The sequence below is a fragment of the Astatotilapia calliptera genome, chromosome 6 (genome assembly GCF_964374335.1).
Source record: "Astatotilapia calliptera chromosome 6, fAstCal68.1, whole genome shotgun sequence".
Classification (NCBI taxonomy): Eukaryota; Metazoa; Chordata; class Actinopteri; order Cichliformes; family Cichlidae; genus Astatotilapia; species Astatotilapia calliptera.
This window is the reverse complement of record NC_137427.1, coordinates 24,249,294-24,266,765: the sequence shown is the minus strand read 5'-3', so window position 1 is coordinate 24,266,765 and position 17,472 is coordinate 24,249,294. Positions and strand designations below refer to the sequence as shown.

At 41.4% G+C, this 17,472-nt stretch overlaps 1 protein-coding gene across 5 annotated transcripts in view; it reads right to left on the bottom strand.

Annotated features, from left to right (window-relative positions):
• Nucleotides 1–17,472, bottom strand: part of npnta (nephronectin a) — a 57,621-nt gene that overhangs the window by 28,415 nt on the left and 11,734 nt on the right. The window contains exons 2-5 of one of the 5 annotated variants that reach the window (XM_026171216.2): nt 15,710–15,810; nt 9,061–9,111; nt 5,922–6,014; nt 361–456 (exon numbers count right to left, since the gene is read on the bottom strand). In XM_026171216.2, the coding sequence (XP_026027001.2) occupies nt 361–456; nt 5,922–6,014; nt 9,061–9,111; nt 15,710–15,810 (341 nt within the window). The remainder of the gene's footprint in view (nt 1–360; nt 457–5,921; nt 6,015–9,060; nt 9,112–15,709; nt 15,811–17,472) is intronic. The other 4 variants (XM_026171214.2, XM_026171212.2, XM_026171215.2 and 1 more) reach the window with 4 other exon arrangements.

Sequence of the window (17,472 nt, the reverse complement as noted above, 5' to 3'; positions counted from 1 at the left end):
AAAGCAAGGAAGAGCTATTTGTTCCAGGCAGTCATGGTGCAAATGAGAAAGAAGAAGAAGAAGCAGGGAAGAGAAACTCATGATGGCTCTTCTGCACAGAGAAACTGTATTCAGGGTAGAAGGGATAAAGAAAGGGAGGGGAGAGTGGTAAAAACTGCAACATGCTTGGCACTCGTGCTGTTTTTCTTCTGCTGAAAAGCTGCTCTTGGGTGGTGCCTCCTCTGCCAGGGACAGAACGAAAGCAGGAAGAAAATAACTGGGAGTGACATTTAGTCCTCCTTAGGTCACATTGTGCAGCACCATGCATGTTGCCAAGGGGGAAGAAGAGAAGCTGCCGAGGGGAGGTCGATCGAATCTCACCCTCCATCACAACTCTCGCCGGCTGATGGTCCACGGGAAGAAAGATAGGAAGGTGACTGGCCCACACTGGTGGGGTTAAATAGTCCAGCGCCTCTTCTTTAGACAAAAGAAAATGGGTTAGAGAGGAGGAGGGGAGTGGGAGGAAAGGGAGTGGAGGGTTTGATTGACATGAAGTAGTAAAGTGAGTGAGGAGAACAGAGGGAGAGGGAGAGAGAGAGAATTTTTTAAAAAGGAACCAACCAATGGATTAGGACACCTCTGACCACGCTACATTCCTGGAAAGTAAAGAGGAACATTATGCAGCAAAGAGGATTACACTTGTGGGAATTGGACATGAGCTGAGTATCAGGAAAAAAAAAGGGCACATGGGAGAAACAGCAAAAAGTGGTTTTGCATCTCCTGTCCTCCTGCCCGCTTGTCTCTTCTGCATTCCCTTTTTGTCACAAGGGTGAAATAGGATCTGAGAGAATTACAGTATCGCACAGATTCAGAGGATCCCTTCTCAATTTCTGCCCGGAGTTTCAAAAGTAGGCAGGAGTTACATTTAAAGAGACAAATCACTGTTTGACTGCAAATGCTTCAGCCTCAGGAATTTCAGCCCCTCCCCTTCCTGCCTAACCATCTATCATTCAAGCAACCTTTCCTCCGGCACTGGGCTAACAACAGCTATTGTTAAGTGACAAGAAGATGATACAACTAGCTCCGACTGTTTCTGCATGCTCCATATCATCCGAGCATTTTTCGACCGAGGAATACAAAAATCTAAACTGAGAGGTTACGCAAGCAGCCGCACTGCCAACTCTGCTTAAGACGGAAGCATTTGTAGCTGAACTTTTCTGTAAATAGACACGATGAACGGGCACTGGAAGAAGAAACAAACCTTCACTATGAAAACAATCTGTTTTCAGTTTGTCTTCATTTATAGACAAATGGCATGCAGCTGTTTTTATTGGAACTAGAGATGTAGAGATATATTATTACTGATAGTAATCATTACATAAGTTTATGGAGAATACATCTCTAATAAGGCTGTAACTATGTGCTGGACAGGAACACAGTGGGTGGGTCCAGTCATAAAATGGGGAAAAACAAGAAGAATAAACCCACGAACAATTTAGCTACTGAGCTGCCACCTCAGGGTGTAGGTGCCTGTACTGCACCCACTGGCCACATTTTTAGGTACAACTTCCTAGTACTGAGTTGGATGACCTGTTGCTTTCTGACATTCAAAAAGGTGCTGCAAACATCAGGTTAACATGATAGCATCACACAGTTGCTGCATATTTGTCGGCTGCGCATTCACGATGTGAATCTCCTGTTCACATAACAAAAGCACTGTACTGAATTGAGAGTTGGTGACAGTGGAGGTCATTCGAGTACAGGCAACTCATTGTCATGTTCAAGAAACCAATTTGAAATGCTTTGAGTTTTGTGACAAATCATTATGGTGTACCCATCTAGTGATGCTGGGAAATAGGTATCAGCAGATGGGTACACTGCGGTCATAAAGGGATGGACGCAGTCAGGAACAATACTCAGGTAGGCTAAGGATCACGGTGTAACAAGAAAATATCCCTCAGGCCATTACGCCCACAGCCTGAACCATTGATACAGCGCGGGACCCATGCTTTCATGTTCTTTACGGCACATGCTGACCCAATTATCTAAATGTCTCAGCAGAAATCAAGACTTTTGAGACCAAGCAATGTTTTTCAGTCTTCTCATGTCCAAATTTGGTGAGCCTGCATGAACTGTACCCTCCGTTCCAAACCTTTAGCTGAGTGGCTTCTGCTGCTGTAGCTCATTTGCTACAGGGTTCAGTGTGTTTATGTTCAAAGATGCTCTTCTCTTCTGTCTTGCTTTCCCATTCTGATCCTCGCTTTGAACTCCAGCAGTTATCGCAGGGGCGTAACTTCCAGGGGGGTTATGCCCCCCCCCCCCCCAATAATCAGACCCAACCAATATAACCCCCCAATAAAATTATGAATTATCTTAAATAAAGAGGCTGTTGATTTTCTTTGCTCGTTTCAAGTATTACCAGCAAAATAGTTGCATGTTTACTAATCTGGGAATTTACCCAGATTTATTTATTTATTTAGACAGAGATCTTGACACCCCCCCCCCGATGTTCAGCACAAAGTTACGCCAATGAGTTATCGTGGCCATGTCTGCATACCTACCTAAATGAACCATGTGATTAGCTGATGAGATATTTGCATTAGCTGGCAGTTGAACAGGTGTACCTAAAGTTGATGGTGAGTGGAAAAAGTTCAACTTAGTGGGAGAATCAGTGGATTTACCTGAAAAGTACCAGAAAAAAAGTATTTCTGCAAATGTTATTAAGTAAATGAAAATATCCATAAAGACTCTGGAGGTCGATCTGATCAGTGAGCGATCCTTTAGCAGCCACTGTGATTTCAAGGCTCATTCTCTGCTGTCTCTGTGTGATAATTTTCTTCCATTCTCCATGCGCTGTTAATTGTAATAGGACAGTTCTGCAAGCCACCATCTGGCTGCTTTATTGTGTGATGTGATATCATGTCTTCAATCATATGTGTTCAACCTGTGTTGCATCATTCTTAATGGAACAATATCTTTATCATTACAATGAATATCAGAAGGAAATCTTAGCAGGGGGATGATTTCTAATCACATATACTTCAAACTCACAGGAGTTAACTCAGGTCAAACATTACTTCTTGCCTCTTTGGTGACCTTAAAGAGAACACAGATAAAAGGAATCTGGAGTAATAGCCAGACAACTGAGTGTAAATACACAGTATGATGACATGCATGCAATACTTTAAATACTTGCAGCTGTTTGGCTGCTAATAGCAGACAGCCAGAAAGACAAACAGTGACAGAGAGGGATCGGTTTCTAAACCAACAGCCCTGAAGTATCTGTCTACACCTACACTGAATTAAATTCGCATGGAGATTAGTCAAAGTGTTCATGCTCTTTTCTGTGGCTTTGCCAAGATAAAGCAGTGAGAGATCCAGATAATAGCTAATATTCTGAAAACAGATCTAGAAGTAAACTGTATACATGCTGCAGCAGCAGTATTAGGCTATCACACTTAAAGTGGTATTAATTACGTATCTGGCTGACAGACGAGGAGCATCTGGAAGCATCTCCGCAGCTGTATTCCTTCTGATGTCTGAGACATGGATCCTCCAGCAAAATCTTTTAATAGTGTCTTAACAGCAGGTCAACTACACCTAATTAAATCCACCTGCATGGAATAATCATCTTATTAAAATGATTGGATCAGCAGGGGGAGTTTGCTGCCAAACTGTTAAACAGATTATCCTTATAATGAGTTTATTTGTGCAGCGACAGCATGCTCATCTATCACTACGCTGAATGACAGCAACGATTCTCATCAGCACCGAGCATGAGGCGCGTTCTCAAAACGATTCTGTTTGGATTCTCAGAGAGTCAAGTTAATGGTGAAAAATAATCACATTCATTTAAATTATATCCCGTTCAGATCGTGGGATATTTTCTGTATAGGAGCTGCGACGAGAGTTAAGGCCAAAGAATTTGGTAGTAAAAAACCCCCCAAAAACAAACAAGGTATATAAAAATATAAAAATATTGGACATGTGAAAATACGGCAGCTGCTGTGATCGTGTTTACTGTAAACAATGACTGTCTGTGGTTTGCTTTTGCTCCACACAAACAGTGTTTCTAAGGTGTTCAACACTCTTGTTAATCAATCCGAGCCTCCAGGGTGGCAAACTCATCCGCACATCCCACTTAAAATAAATTTGTGTATTCACCACTGATGTCCACACTTGTGCACATTTTCCTGTTGTAATCTCTTTTTTAAAAATAAAATAGTAGCTCCTATCATTTGCAGTCAGTGAATTTTTGTTGGTGTGATAAGGTGAGGTAATGACCTTTTTAAGGGACACAAACTAGGAAACTGCTGGACAAAAGTTTAAAAAGTCGCTCAATTTTCTAAGTGTTAAATTTGTCTCTTTAAAATGTTATCAGCGATTTGCAGACAGATAAATATAGATAAATGTTCACCTCCTTTTAGAAGCACAAGCAGGGCATAAAATTGAGTTATTCAAATATAGGTACTTAAGTCGAGTATTTAGCCTCTTAACGAGTTTGACCACCGGCTGCACTTATCGTGCAACTCCCCAGGAGACGCCGTTTTCCTCAAAACAAATTTACAGATTATAATCTGATTTAAAAGCTCTCGGGGAGACTGCTTGACCTTTAGCAACATCGAGGTCAGAGAAGCAGCTCGGGGCTCTTATTTCTTTCCTCCAGTTGTCTCCTCGAGATAAATACTGCACTCCAGAGGGACAGGATATTAGAATGCTTCAAAACACTGGCCACCTGGCACATCAATAGTACACCTCAAATCAATGTTTGACCGACGCTGCATTTAAATGAGAAAATCTAATCTCCGGTCCCTGAATGATTAAATTGGTTTCCATAGCATGGGGCAGCGCGGCAGAGAATGCGGGGTTATCAGCACCTACGCAGGCTGAAAGGTCAAGTCTGCCACTCAGAGCTAAGTAAAACGTCACGAGCTTATTGGAAAAATGGGAGTTCGGCAGACGCTTGAAAGTACAGTTTCATCTTGAAAGGTCTCGGAATCGCTTTTGTCAGATAAGTCTGTCTGAATGGTTGGCAGCGAAGTCTGCCTCGCTTGGATACCGTATCCTTTTACTTTCCTCCTCTTTGTTGCAGATTGAGACAAAGTAGACCCGTCTGGCCCAGGCAGACAGGAGCCACCTATAGCCCTGAAATGCAGGATGAGTCATTTGGAACATTCCGGAAAGGATTTCAACACCCCCACCCCCCTCCCTCCCCCTTGTTTTTAATTACACACTATCCTATTCCCGTCTCAGGGCGTGAATTCCACAAGTATTTTCAAGCTGCTGGGATGCAGGTCAAGCTAACTGGGGAAGCTTTAATGCTTTTCAACGTGCCCAAAGTGTAAAGGCACAAAAACTCCAGACCTCCCCCACCCCCGCCCACTCTCATCCACCGACCAGCACACACACACGCAAACAAACAAACGCCTTCAAATAGCATTGGTTGCACTCAGTCGGTCCAAGTTATCTCAGGTCAGTAATTGAGATGTTATCTTCACAGGAGAGGATGCACTCCAGGGATCATTCAACACAGCTTCACCACTCATTTCCATTTGAGCTGAATCAGCCCCCGCGGTCCACCTCCTGCCCTGTGATTAAAGCACCTCACTATTGTCAGCTGATGCAAACCAGCTTCCGCTCCTGTGGCAGCTTTACAGCGCTGATGTTCTACTGTGGAGATTTGGCTGCAATAAACAGTGATTACGCTGACATCACTCAAGGCAGAGGTTCTCCTTCACTTAGTTTTCTTTAGGAAAGATGCGCACGTCAGCAGGCCCGTTGCTTAGTGGGTGGGGACAATATTTCCCGACTCTCCCTGCTTTCTTTGTGGTTTATCTTTCTATTTCAGTGCACTGCGAGGAACAGATAAGTCACGTCAAATGGCAAAACAACATCACGGTCAGAGTTACGAAAGCGGCTGCAAGCTTCGGTCGATAGCTCACCTTGATTGCAGGTTTTCCCAGTGAAACCAGGATGGCACTTGCACTTATTGGGTCCCACGCAGTCTCCATGCTTACAGCCAGGCTGGCACACAGCTGGTTAAAGGGGGATTCAGAAGGGAAGAGACAGATCAGCGCAGCGCCCTGGAAGACTACGTGTACCAGATCAGGATGACAAAGCACTTAATCCTACTGCTTTTTGACTTCCACAACCCCTTGGCTGTAAATTTACTCCCAAGTTACAGCAAAAAGACAGCGTGATGCCTCATTCATATAGGAAATGTGTGTGTTTCTCCTTGTGTGACAGTCATATTATCATTGACTAATGATAGTGGAAAAGCCATTTTCAGCTAACCACATAGTAGCTGTTTTTTTACTTTGCACAGTGCAGGATTCGGGAGAAGTTTTATTGTCCTTGCTGATATTAAATTATTTCCCACTGTAGAAAATAAATGAGACGTTTGACCTTTTTTACACCCGGCAAAATTTAGATTCTCGTGGCTTTAAAATGCAGCGCTGATATTTACTCTGGCATGCCGCCAACAAGGATTACCTAGGTGAATAATATTTCCCTCTTAGAGCGAAACTGAAACAATTAAGCACCAAAATAGCAGATTATAATTAGTTTCTCATTAAAGAGATCCTACATAGTGCGTGGATAGTTGATACTTTGATTGTGTACAGAGACGTGGAATTAGAGCTTCCCTGGCTCTGTTCTGTCTCAGTGAGCTGGAGGCTTGCCCTGCTTATCTTACTGCGCTTGCTGCAGCTTGCTGCTAAGCACTTCTGATACACCGAGTGTTACTAATTTTCATTAAAAGCTTCATTAATTATGTCATAATACAATACCATCAGAGGACTTAATTACCAGTGTGGCAGAAGAAGCAGTACACCCGAGTCTGTGAGTGTGCGTGTTTAGGGAGCGAGAGAGATGTTCTTTTGGATAGTATTCATCCCACCAGCCAGTCTGTTGTTTATCTGGAAGGATGTGATGGTATACTGAGCTTATTTGTGCTGATAAAGATGCAGGGCATGCTTGTTTTGGTGATGTCCTGCATACAGCACGGCAACCCCGCACTGAATCCAGCAAATAACCTGCATCAAGGAGGATTTACCTCTCGCCTTAACCAGTCCGATCTCTGACAGTTTTAGCTCAAACACAGCTTAACTGATTTCAGTTTGGTTGAATGGTCGGACAAAAGACCAAAGACGTCACATATATTTGTTTATGTATGTGTTTCTTCGGGTATCAGTGAGTATGTTTTTAAAAACAATCACAGAAGAAAGTGATCCCGAAATTCAGGTTTTGATAAAAATAAATTCCATGATAAATCTGGAATTTCCAAAGCTCAGTGGGAGACTGAAATACTTGTAGCTGTCTGTGATATTACAAGTTAAAAAAACTGGCAGATCAGCTGAATTTAGGTTAGCCTGTGCCACCATGCTGTGTTTCCTCTTTAAAATATAATGGAATAAAGTCCAGTGACTCTGGGTATTTGTATGTATATTTTAACATAAAATATCTTTTGATTGAAAATATCTAACTGCTCTCTGTTTCAAATGAGATAAATATAACTTCAGCGCACCGACTGACGTCTGATACAAACGTAGAAATGGTTGAAGACTCTCTCTAAGTGAAATCCATATGCTAAGAATTCAGTTACATCTTTCAGAATTTGCAGCTAACCTGGCCTATTCATAAAAAACAGTAACTTTAGTTACTCAGGTGCAGGAATTCAAAGAGAACAAGGTAATGATATCATTCCTTTAACTGATCTAGATAACTACTCACGACTCATTCCACTTTATTAGGCTCCGTGACTGAACAGAATGAAAAGCAATGTAAGCCAACTTTGAGCTTGTGATATGAGTCGGGTTGTTAACACACCGAGCAGTCAAAGTTCACATTTACAAATTAAAAGTGGCCCATTCTTGTTGGAGGACATGAAACGTGCTGCGCTCTTCCGGAAGCAGAAGTTTGTTAGACCCCGGTCTGGTCGGCGGATTAAAGGAAAGCAGCTACTGATGTCTTCGTTAGAGAGCAGCCAAGTGAATGCTCTGTGTTGTTACTCCCCTCCAAGGAGGAGGACTTGATTGGAAAGATCAGAGGCAACCATCAACAGGCTTTGCCTTTGAGGGTATTTTTAAGCCTCTGGCCTGGCAGAGAGATCAGGATAATGACCGGTGTTCATTAGCCACAGCAAAGGACAGGGAGCACTAAAAATGGCCCCACCAGCTGGAAGGCCAAACATAGTGAGTGTAATCCTCGTTCCTTGAACGCCATCAAAACACGTCAAGTGATGACACACTTTCACTTTGGTTTACATCAGCCATTCCTCCGGACTCAAGAGAATTGCTACTGATCCTTGTGTGGACTGTTTATGGCGAATAAGCCTCGTGTTAGTGTAACACATCGGTTCATCAACCTAACGTGGAAGTAATTACTAGCAAGTAAGGGATAACTTGCGGCTTGTTTCTTTTTGATTAATGACATATAAAGCCAACTGAGATCAGGAAAGGCAATTCTGAAAATTGAGACGCTACAAATAATACATATACAAATTTAATTTTGTATATGATCAAACTCTATCCGTTTGCCTAATAAGTTCACCGTTCCTATAAGGAGCATCTCACTCCGCTCAACCTTGGGATAATTGACTAGGCGATGCTGTGGTGAGAATCCTATTTATTAGGGAAATATAAACCCATCCAAAGTTCTTACACTGACAAGTTGCGGCACATGTTCTGTTAATAACGCTGCATCATAAATGCTTGAAGAGCCCTATTACTGATATCAAATTTAAGAAACATTATGGATTTAAGCTTTAAGGGGCTCATTAGTATTACAATGGATTGACCAGAGGGGTGTTTGAATATTAAAAAGTTACCAAAGAACTTGGGAAAAATTCCTGTTAGACACTGGGTTCAGCTGACACAGGGTCTGCAGAGTGCAAGCTGTGTGCGCAGAACTGAGGCCAGAGGGAAGGAGATGGTTACTGCCAAGGGGTGGAGAGGTGTTACTGGTTTTGGAAGCGGGTGTGGGCTTGGCTCTATAAATAAGTGAGTGAGCACAGGATTCAGAGGATGTGCCCCCAGCAGTACATGTCAAGCAAGATTATTTCAAGAAACATGTGGAGCTAACCTTGGGGCAGGCACCTTATCCCGACTACCCTGTGAGTTAAGGCGAAGAGAGCTGCAAAACAAATAGCCAAATAAACAAGATTGCAGGCATTGTTTAGTCTCTGGGGGAGCAAAAAAAAGGAAAACAAACAAACAAACAAACAAGCAAACAAACAGACATGATGTTAGAGGGCACAGTCTGGTCATTGGACAAGCAAACATTCCTGGAACACGCACACGGTCTGGAATCACACATATGACTTGTTGCCTCTGGGGACGTTTGGAATACATGATTAATAAAAGAATAACTAGAAAAACGAGTAAATGTCCTATTATTAAAGGAGGACATCGCTCTTATTTAAAGCGTTGAAGGTGGAAGCAGTGTTCCTTAACATGATGTGAAACAGCGAAATTATGGCTCCAAATGAAAAATACAAGACTGCACTGCAAAGATTATTCATTTTAAGTTCCTTTAAATCACTCAAGTGAACATGGTTCGCCTTCACCTCTAACAAGCAAACCCTTCTGCCTCGCTTTCACCTCAAACGGGCGAAAAGATGTATTTTTTTTTTAGCGGAGCCTTTACAGCCCGGCGATAATGAAAACAGCGAAGCAGACAAGGAAGCCACACAGACAACCCCGTTAAACGATCTTACTTAAACTGAGGTATCACTTTTCTCCTTTCACCGCTCGCTTGTTAGCTCACATTACCAATTCTAGGCTCCTGCCTTAATCCTGCGCGCACCATTTGAAGAAACAAAGACTGCACTCAATCAAACAAAATCCCGGCCTCAGTGAATCTGAAAATCCCGCAAGGACCTCGGAGGAAATTATAATGTGTGATCTATTTAATATGGAGATGATATTCAACCCACGCCTTTAAAATGCAGAGAAAATCAGAACACATCTTCGAGCCTGGGAATTTCGTAGCGCTCGCAGGACTATCCGAGTTAATATAAAAAATGTTAGCACTTAATAATAAGCCCTGTGTAATTACGGTGCAATTTTCACAACAATTACCGTGTAATTTTACAGAAATCAAGGTGTAATTTTTTTCCTCCTAAAAAATACATGAGGGCCTGGCAACTGGAAGCTTTAAAGGAACGAAGAAACAAATTATTTTTTAAGTTATGGGCACTTTCTGGGGATTGTAAAAGAAAGGAAACAGAAATTATATCTGAATACGTTTTTATTTAATGAAGACTTTAATGGCATTTAGTGGTAAGTGAGAAATTAACTAGTATTATTTGGAGTGTGTGGTGTATTACAGTATCCCAGCCTCCATTTACTATGATATTTACCTTTTAACACTTTAACAGTGTTTTTTGAGTTGTTTTTTTCTTATCCACATATTAAGGGGCCTAATTTCAATATGACTGTAGATTCGAGCCCTGATAATATTATCAAGGCGAGCCAAGTGTGCTTATATTAGTACAGCACAGCTCTGCAAATACCCATCTTTATTCTCAATGACACATGTTCTCAGTGTAGGGTTAAGGATTCCTTTTGTATAAGAAACCTCTATTATGAACTATGGATTGAGAGTTTGAAGGGTCAAGCAAGCCATTGCCGGGTTGCAGTTTGAGAAGGCTTTCAGAGTGACCACAGCAGGTACTAAAACTCAGGTTTTAGCCTTTTCACAATTTCTCCTTTACATCTTTTTCTTACAAGTATGAGGCTTTGGAGAAGATCCAAATTACTGAAAAAAAGGAGATTATCCATGCAAATGTTCCTGTCTGTGCATTACATTTATGTGACTAATGATAACATTTGGCTAGGGTGTGATTATGTTCAGGCAATTAAATCATTTGATCAGTGAAAATGGAGTTTAGGTAGGGCACAGACCTCTGTCTGCTCTGTCCAGCCACTCAGATTTTACGCCCTCGTGGCTCATTCCCGCTGAATGCTTTAGCTGTCATGCAAAAATCATCGACAAAGAACTTCTCGAGCCAGTGAGACGGTTCCCATTGAACGCTTACAGACTGGGATGTGAAAATCTAGACACTGGGTGTATCGAAGCTGAACTCTCCATATTGATGAGTTTTTCGCACTGCGAAAGATGAGAGCTGGACTTTTATTTGTCTCATTCTTCCTGACACTGGCAATGACTTCCTGCCCTGACCTTGAATCCTAGCACTTGCATGAGCACGCAGAATTGTCCAGTACAAACTTCCCTCAAACAAATATAATAATGATGTTTTTTAACCATGAATATTTAAGTTTTAATGGAATTAGATTCGTATTTGATACAGATGCGAATCACCTGATAAAATCTTTGATGAATAACCGAAGACCGTGACTGACTGAGAGGACCGTGTGGTTACTGACGCAGCCGGGATCAACTTGTTAAAAAATGGCTTTTAAGCGTCGTCCTCAGTGAAACAGAAAGGGAGGCACTTTCATGTGACCAAAGTGAAATGCATTTCACTGGAAATGCAAATGTTCGAATGCTCACAGTGGCAGTGAAATGTTCGCGATGGCAGCTGGTTGGAATAAGTAGCTTCAAGTGTGGCTTTGCCTGCTGGATGGCCTGTCAGAACATTATGAGTGCAGCCTCAGTCTGCTATAAATCTAAAGCTCATCTCTCTCACACATGCCCCATCTGCCTGATTTTCTCACTTGTCTTCCCATCCTAACGTCTCACCTCCACTACAAGAGCAATCACCTCCAACTCCTTCCCCTTAAATCATTTCCTCTACACCCCAGGATTTTTACTTTTACTCCTTTTTCTCTTCTTTCCCGCACTTGGATCTAAGAGCTAAGAAAAAAAAGTCAGGGTTGATCCATTAAGTTTTTCATTCTTTGAGAGAAGTCGCGCAAACCGGCTGCTGAGCTCTGAGTCTGAAAAGCCACAATCCGATAGCTCCAGCCTAATCTCTTCCATCTCCACTAAAATTTACCAAGACCTGAAATCTGTGACGACTGCAACCCGTCACACACATGCAGAAAAAGGTACGCTCACATGCACACATCCATGATTACCCACAATTTCTTTCTGAAACCTTCCGCCTCCCTCCTCTTAGGTTTAAATCAGCACCTTACTGACTTGATGGAATGCTGATTGTAGTCTCAAGTGAATGGATTTGAGCTGTGCCCACTCAGGAGCATTGAAAGCATTAAGGCGAGCACTCACCGAGTGATTTAACTCACGGAACAGATACGGTTTTGTTGGGAAGGGAAAGTGGTAAAGCAGCAGCTTCATATGGTGGTTAAGTTCAAAATTAGCTGATATTTTTGGCCGAACATGGAACATGTGGGATTCCAGAGCAACAAAGAAGACATGCTCACACACTGCTGTTTGGCTGGTCAAGTAACCGATGCAAACAGGACTTTAATGTGACGTAACTGGTTTATTTAGGGTTTGAAGCTTCCGTGCTTCTGTAGTTATCTTCATATTCTTTACATCCTCAGCAAAAACAAATATCTATTTTTTAAATGGGAAGCTGTAAAGGCAGAGAGCCCAGTACAAATGCACTGGGAAGTACTGGGCACTGAGATGGCTCACTCCTGCCAGGATTACTGCTGAATTTGGCTCTGTGTTCAAACAAATACATTTGAAACAGTGGTGATTTTTCCTGTATCATTCCAGCACAGATTTTCTAGTTCAAGTGTCAAGGCCTTGGGAAAAGGTAGGAGGTGTTTTTGAACAAGGTCAGCTACAGTATAAAAACTATTTCAAATTCCAGCCGTGAAATCAAACCCCCTCAAGCTGCGAGTTTAGTTCCGTCCTCTAAACAATTATCATGACTTGCTCCAAGTGTTTATGTAAGAGCAACATTATCATATTTTGTTACTAATAGACGCAAAGAAAGAGGTGGATAAAAGAAAAGACCTTAGGTTAATCTGCCTAGGCTGCAAAGGAATACAAAAACAGTGCATTGATGAACTCAAGGAACACTGTTCGTGTTCTTTAGAACAAAAACTCTTTTACATGTAATGGGAGTGAAAAACAGCTGCTAAACTCAAAGGCTTAAAAATCTTTCAGATTAGCAATAATGGACCTTTGGACTCAACAAACAGCGTGTGGCATATTTTCTATTAAACAAACCAAAAAAAACACAAAATACAGTGAATAAAATTAGCATGGCATGGTGAGCTTCAACAAATGAGAAAACACATCAAAATATGGTAATTTAAGCAATGAGAAACACAAAATGAGTCAACTGTTGAGTGAATTAAACATTATTTCAAAAAGCAATAAATATGTGCCCAGTTAGAAACATCTCTTGGCCCTTTTCCACAGCAGGAACTTAACAATCTCAAGTTGTGTGAGGTCCTGCCTTTCCTTTCCACTTTATTTTACAAACATTGTAATGTTATTCTTTATTTGAAAATAAGGCATAATTTTGAAATATTATATGCCAATAAAAAGACAGCAATATATAAAAGAATTATGTTTATTTTCTTTCATTTTATACACAACCAAATGAAAATCAGGCTAAGTCTTTTAAATAAATATGTGTATGTGTGTGTGTGTGTGGGGGGGGGGGGGGGGGGGGAACCTAAACATATATTGAATATCAAAAATAAAAACTTGCCTTATGTTTGTTGTAATGTTGATTTAGTGTTTGTACCGCATCCGGTTCATTTCCAAAATTCGGATGAGATTAGAGAAATAAAAGCTTAGCTAGCAGCTAACATTGTAGCAAATACTGACATTGTTTCTTGCTAACATGGGTTTTCTTAGTTGAGAAGACTGTTGCTGCTAGGAATTCACACCCTGATATATTTAGATTTGTTTTTAAATGACAACGAGCTGATTTAAGGCAGATCCAATCAGTTTAGTTTTATGACATCTCCAGCACCACACAGGTTGCTAGTGGTGCAGCTAACTTAGCTTAGAGGAAGCTAACAGCAAAGTGTGAAATATTTCGAGGCATTTCACAACAACAGTTTTTATTTATATTTATTTATTTGTATATATTTGCATCGGTTTTTAATTTACTAGCAAACTACGATCGAGTAAGTTGATATGACTGAGAAGCTCAGATGAAGATGTTTTCTTTCCCTGACTTGCTCTCTCTGCGGTTATGTTCAGCAGAATGCGTCTTTAGAAGCCTTTGCTGAACGTATGGAGACGTAACATTTTGTTATTTCACTTCATCTGACTTTTGTAAGCTGAGCGTTGCCTGAAAAATTACTATTCTTCCTGACAGCTTATTAATTTATCATTATTAACTCAGCAGTGGCTTAAGCCAAGGTGACTGCATTGGATGAGAGCTGGAAGTAGCTGGATCGGTGCCTCCCTGATCACCGCTCACATATCTGTAACCAAAAACGTTAGTGTAGTTTCTCATAAAGCTCGACAACAGAAGGAAACCAAGGCCAGACAACTATGTCGCACAATTTCCGTTAGTATCATGTGATACATACTGGAAACAAAATGGATTTTCCCCCAATATAGAGATCCTTGGTGTTATCAGAATTTGATCCATTTGGTCATTAATTTGGGGGAATTCCAGAAGACCTGTATGCTCAAATTACCATTCAAATGGGCCAACACAAAGCTAGTGTGCAACCTCTCAGTAGTTCAGCTCAGCTCAGCAGAATCAGCCATATGTACATGCTGTATAGGCACCAATAATGTGAAAGCACGAAAAAGGCTGGACATAACATGAATGTAAACAGTAAGCTTTTGTAGTAATTAACGGGCAGCGTATTCATGTTAATACATGGATGAAATTGCTCCAGTTAGTTAAGAAACATCTAGAATCTTTAAAGATCATCATTAACACATTGTACCTCATGGGTTTCATCTCCAGGGCTTGAGCGTATACTTCTTCGTAATGGCCCATGTGAGGTCTTTTGCCCTGGCTTTTTGCTTATCTAAACTAGCCAGCTGTTGGCTTAGCACACACACAGGATGAGAGCGCTATTGATTTTCTCTTGGCAAGGAAGCGAATAAGCATACCCACTTCTCTAACCTTTTTAATAGCCGCTTGGTAAATTCTTGCCGTGGAAAAGGCCTGTTGATGTGTTACCCCTTTTCTTTTATTAAATGTCCACAGCAAAGCAGCAGGCGTACCATCAGAGCCACCAAGCCATGCAAAGGGTCTGATATTTGTGAGGCACCCAGCAAGTGTCTAAAATCCACTGGTATATTCACACATCCCTCAGTAGCATGGAGTAAATATGTTGATAATGTGAGATGAAGCATTCAGTGTTACACAATGACAGGACACATCCTCTGAATCCTGATGAGTCAAGTTATGTGCACCTGACAACACCATGGATTATGTTAACATCACTGTTTGTTTGGTTTTTTTTACTTGTTCATGCACTGCCGGCAAGCTTATGTTTGCACACTTGTAATCTATAATCAATCTCCTATCTCCCCTTTGAATGTGTCCACCTGCAGCTATAGTCTCGCTCATTAAGGCCACCCGCAGTGTGAATGTAAACCTCTGCCGCTCCACCAGCGATCATCATCAATCTTTACTCAAAGATTGTTCCAGGTGCAATGCTCCATTAGCTGCATGTGTTTCCGTTGAGACAATCTGCATGTGTATGTGTGTCTGCGCGTTTCCCCGAGCCTTTGCAGTATATCCACAGTTTAACAGCATCTATGACCTCTCCCTCCTCCCTCTAGCTTGAAACCCCGCAACCTTGTTAGCTCCCGTTTTGCTCCCCACCCTCCGAGCAGCACCAGCAGCGGGCACGGTGGCACTCACGCTGGCAGTGACCCCAGGAGCGACGAGTCCATCCCCAGCAGCAGTCCACACGGGCCCCATATCGACACAGGCCATTGGATGATGCCATCTGCCGTGGCCACCTGTGAGTGGATAACATAATAGGTTCACAGCCAATTAAAACACCTTAATGAAAAGCCTTTTTACATTGTTTGGAAGGGGAAGGGTGTGTGATTCAGAGCTTTCATGAGTCATTTTCCTGCTGCAAAGAAAAAGAACCAGAAGATACATTTAAAGACTATTTAAATAAAAAAAAAGGCTTTTTAACCACTAGGTACAGTGAGCACTTATGGCAGTCATACTAATTGCAGGTACAGCAATGAAAATAGACACACACGAAACAAACGAGTACAGTTATGTTCACATCAGGTAGATTAAGCACTACTGCAAAATGCATGAATAATAACAAATAAAGAAAGCCGGGTCTTTCTTGATAGATTTTTTTCTAATGTTTAATTTCCTCATCTAAATGTAGAGCATGAAGATGGATAAGGTTTCTGAACAGATTTAAAACCCTTTATTATGATTTAAATTCATTAGGGCGAAAAATAAAACTGACTTCGCTTGACTAATGTGGGGAGAAAAAAGTTTCAGTGCATAACAGCTCTTTGATTATGCATCAATCACAATCCTAAAACAGTCCACTTTAAGTGATGTCTATTTGTTTATTAATGTCAGAATGTGATGACAAATCTCATTTATTGAGGACTCCGGGGTGCTGTCTCTCAATTTCACTCCCTTTTTATAAAAATAAATCAGATACTCTGTTTGTGTAACACAAAGAAACAGCGGCAGCAAAAGAGTTACGTTTGAAAAGTGGTAAACAGAAAACATTTGCCACTTTGCTTCTCAAATATCTGAAGGGGGTGAAAGTGACAAGTGTCAGAAAGTCGAAGACTGACTTTTCACCGCTTCGCCATAGCAGATTATCTCCGAATCATGGAAACAAAACTGACAGCACATCAGCTCGTGTTGGTTTCGTTAATGTCAAACTGGAGACCTGTATTGAAAGCCTGCCAGGCCCGATTTGAATTTAGCCTTCAGTGCGTGCATCGCTACGCCGCTGACACGCACATCTGACAACACCACATTACTGCTGTGTTCACTTGGCTTTCGGGAGCTCCTGGAAAAGATTAGGGACTACGCGCTTCCGGTTGTCCTTGAAAATACAATATTTGCCTCCAAAATGGCAACTCCATGACACTGGAAGATGGTATTATCTCTGCTACACAGAGATGATAGGTAGGTATTAGTTCTTATACACATTCTAAAGTAGGTTATTTCCCCAAACACAACAGTTCCTCTATGAGAAATTAGAGCCGGATATTTTTGTTACACTCTGCTCCATTCTGTTCAGAGCAAGAAATAGCTTCTTGGCAGACCGCGTATGTGGATTACCTTTTTTATCTGTACGAGGGCCGACCACATATTTATGGCGAGAATAGAGTGAAGGAATGAGCCCATTTAAGGATACTGAAGAAAATCCAAGGCACATTCTTTAAGAGCCTGGCGCTCATATGCTACCTAAAATCTGAAACAATAATAAACGAATCAGTGGATAGGGAAGATTTGTTGCAGCTGACTGTTTTTTCCCCTCTTTCTTCAAATAAAGATGACAATGTTTTTAACCAGTGGGACATTTTTATCGTCATTTATAGGAGGTGTGAAGCACATGAGGAGGTTTGCACAGATCACTGAGTAAATCCAATACAATAAGAAGGTTTTAATTGCACAGAAGAGCTGGA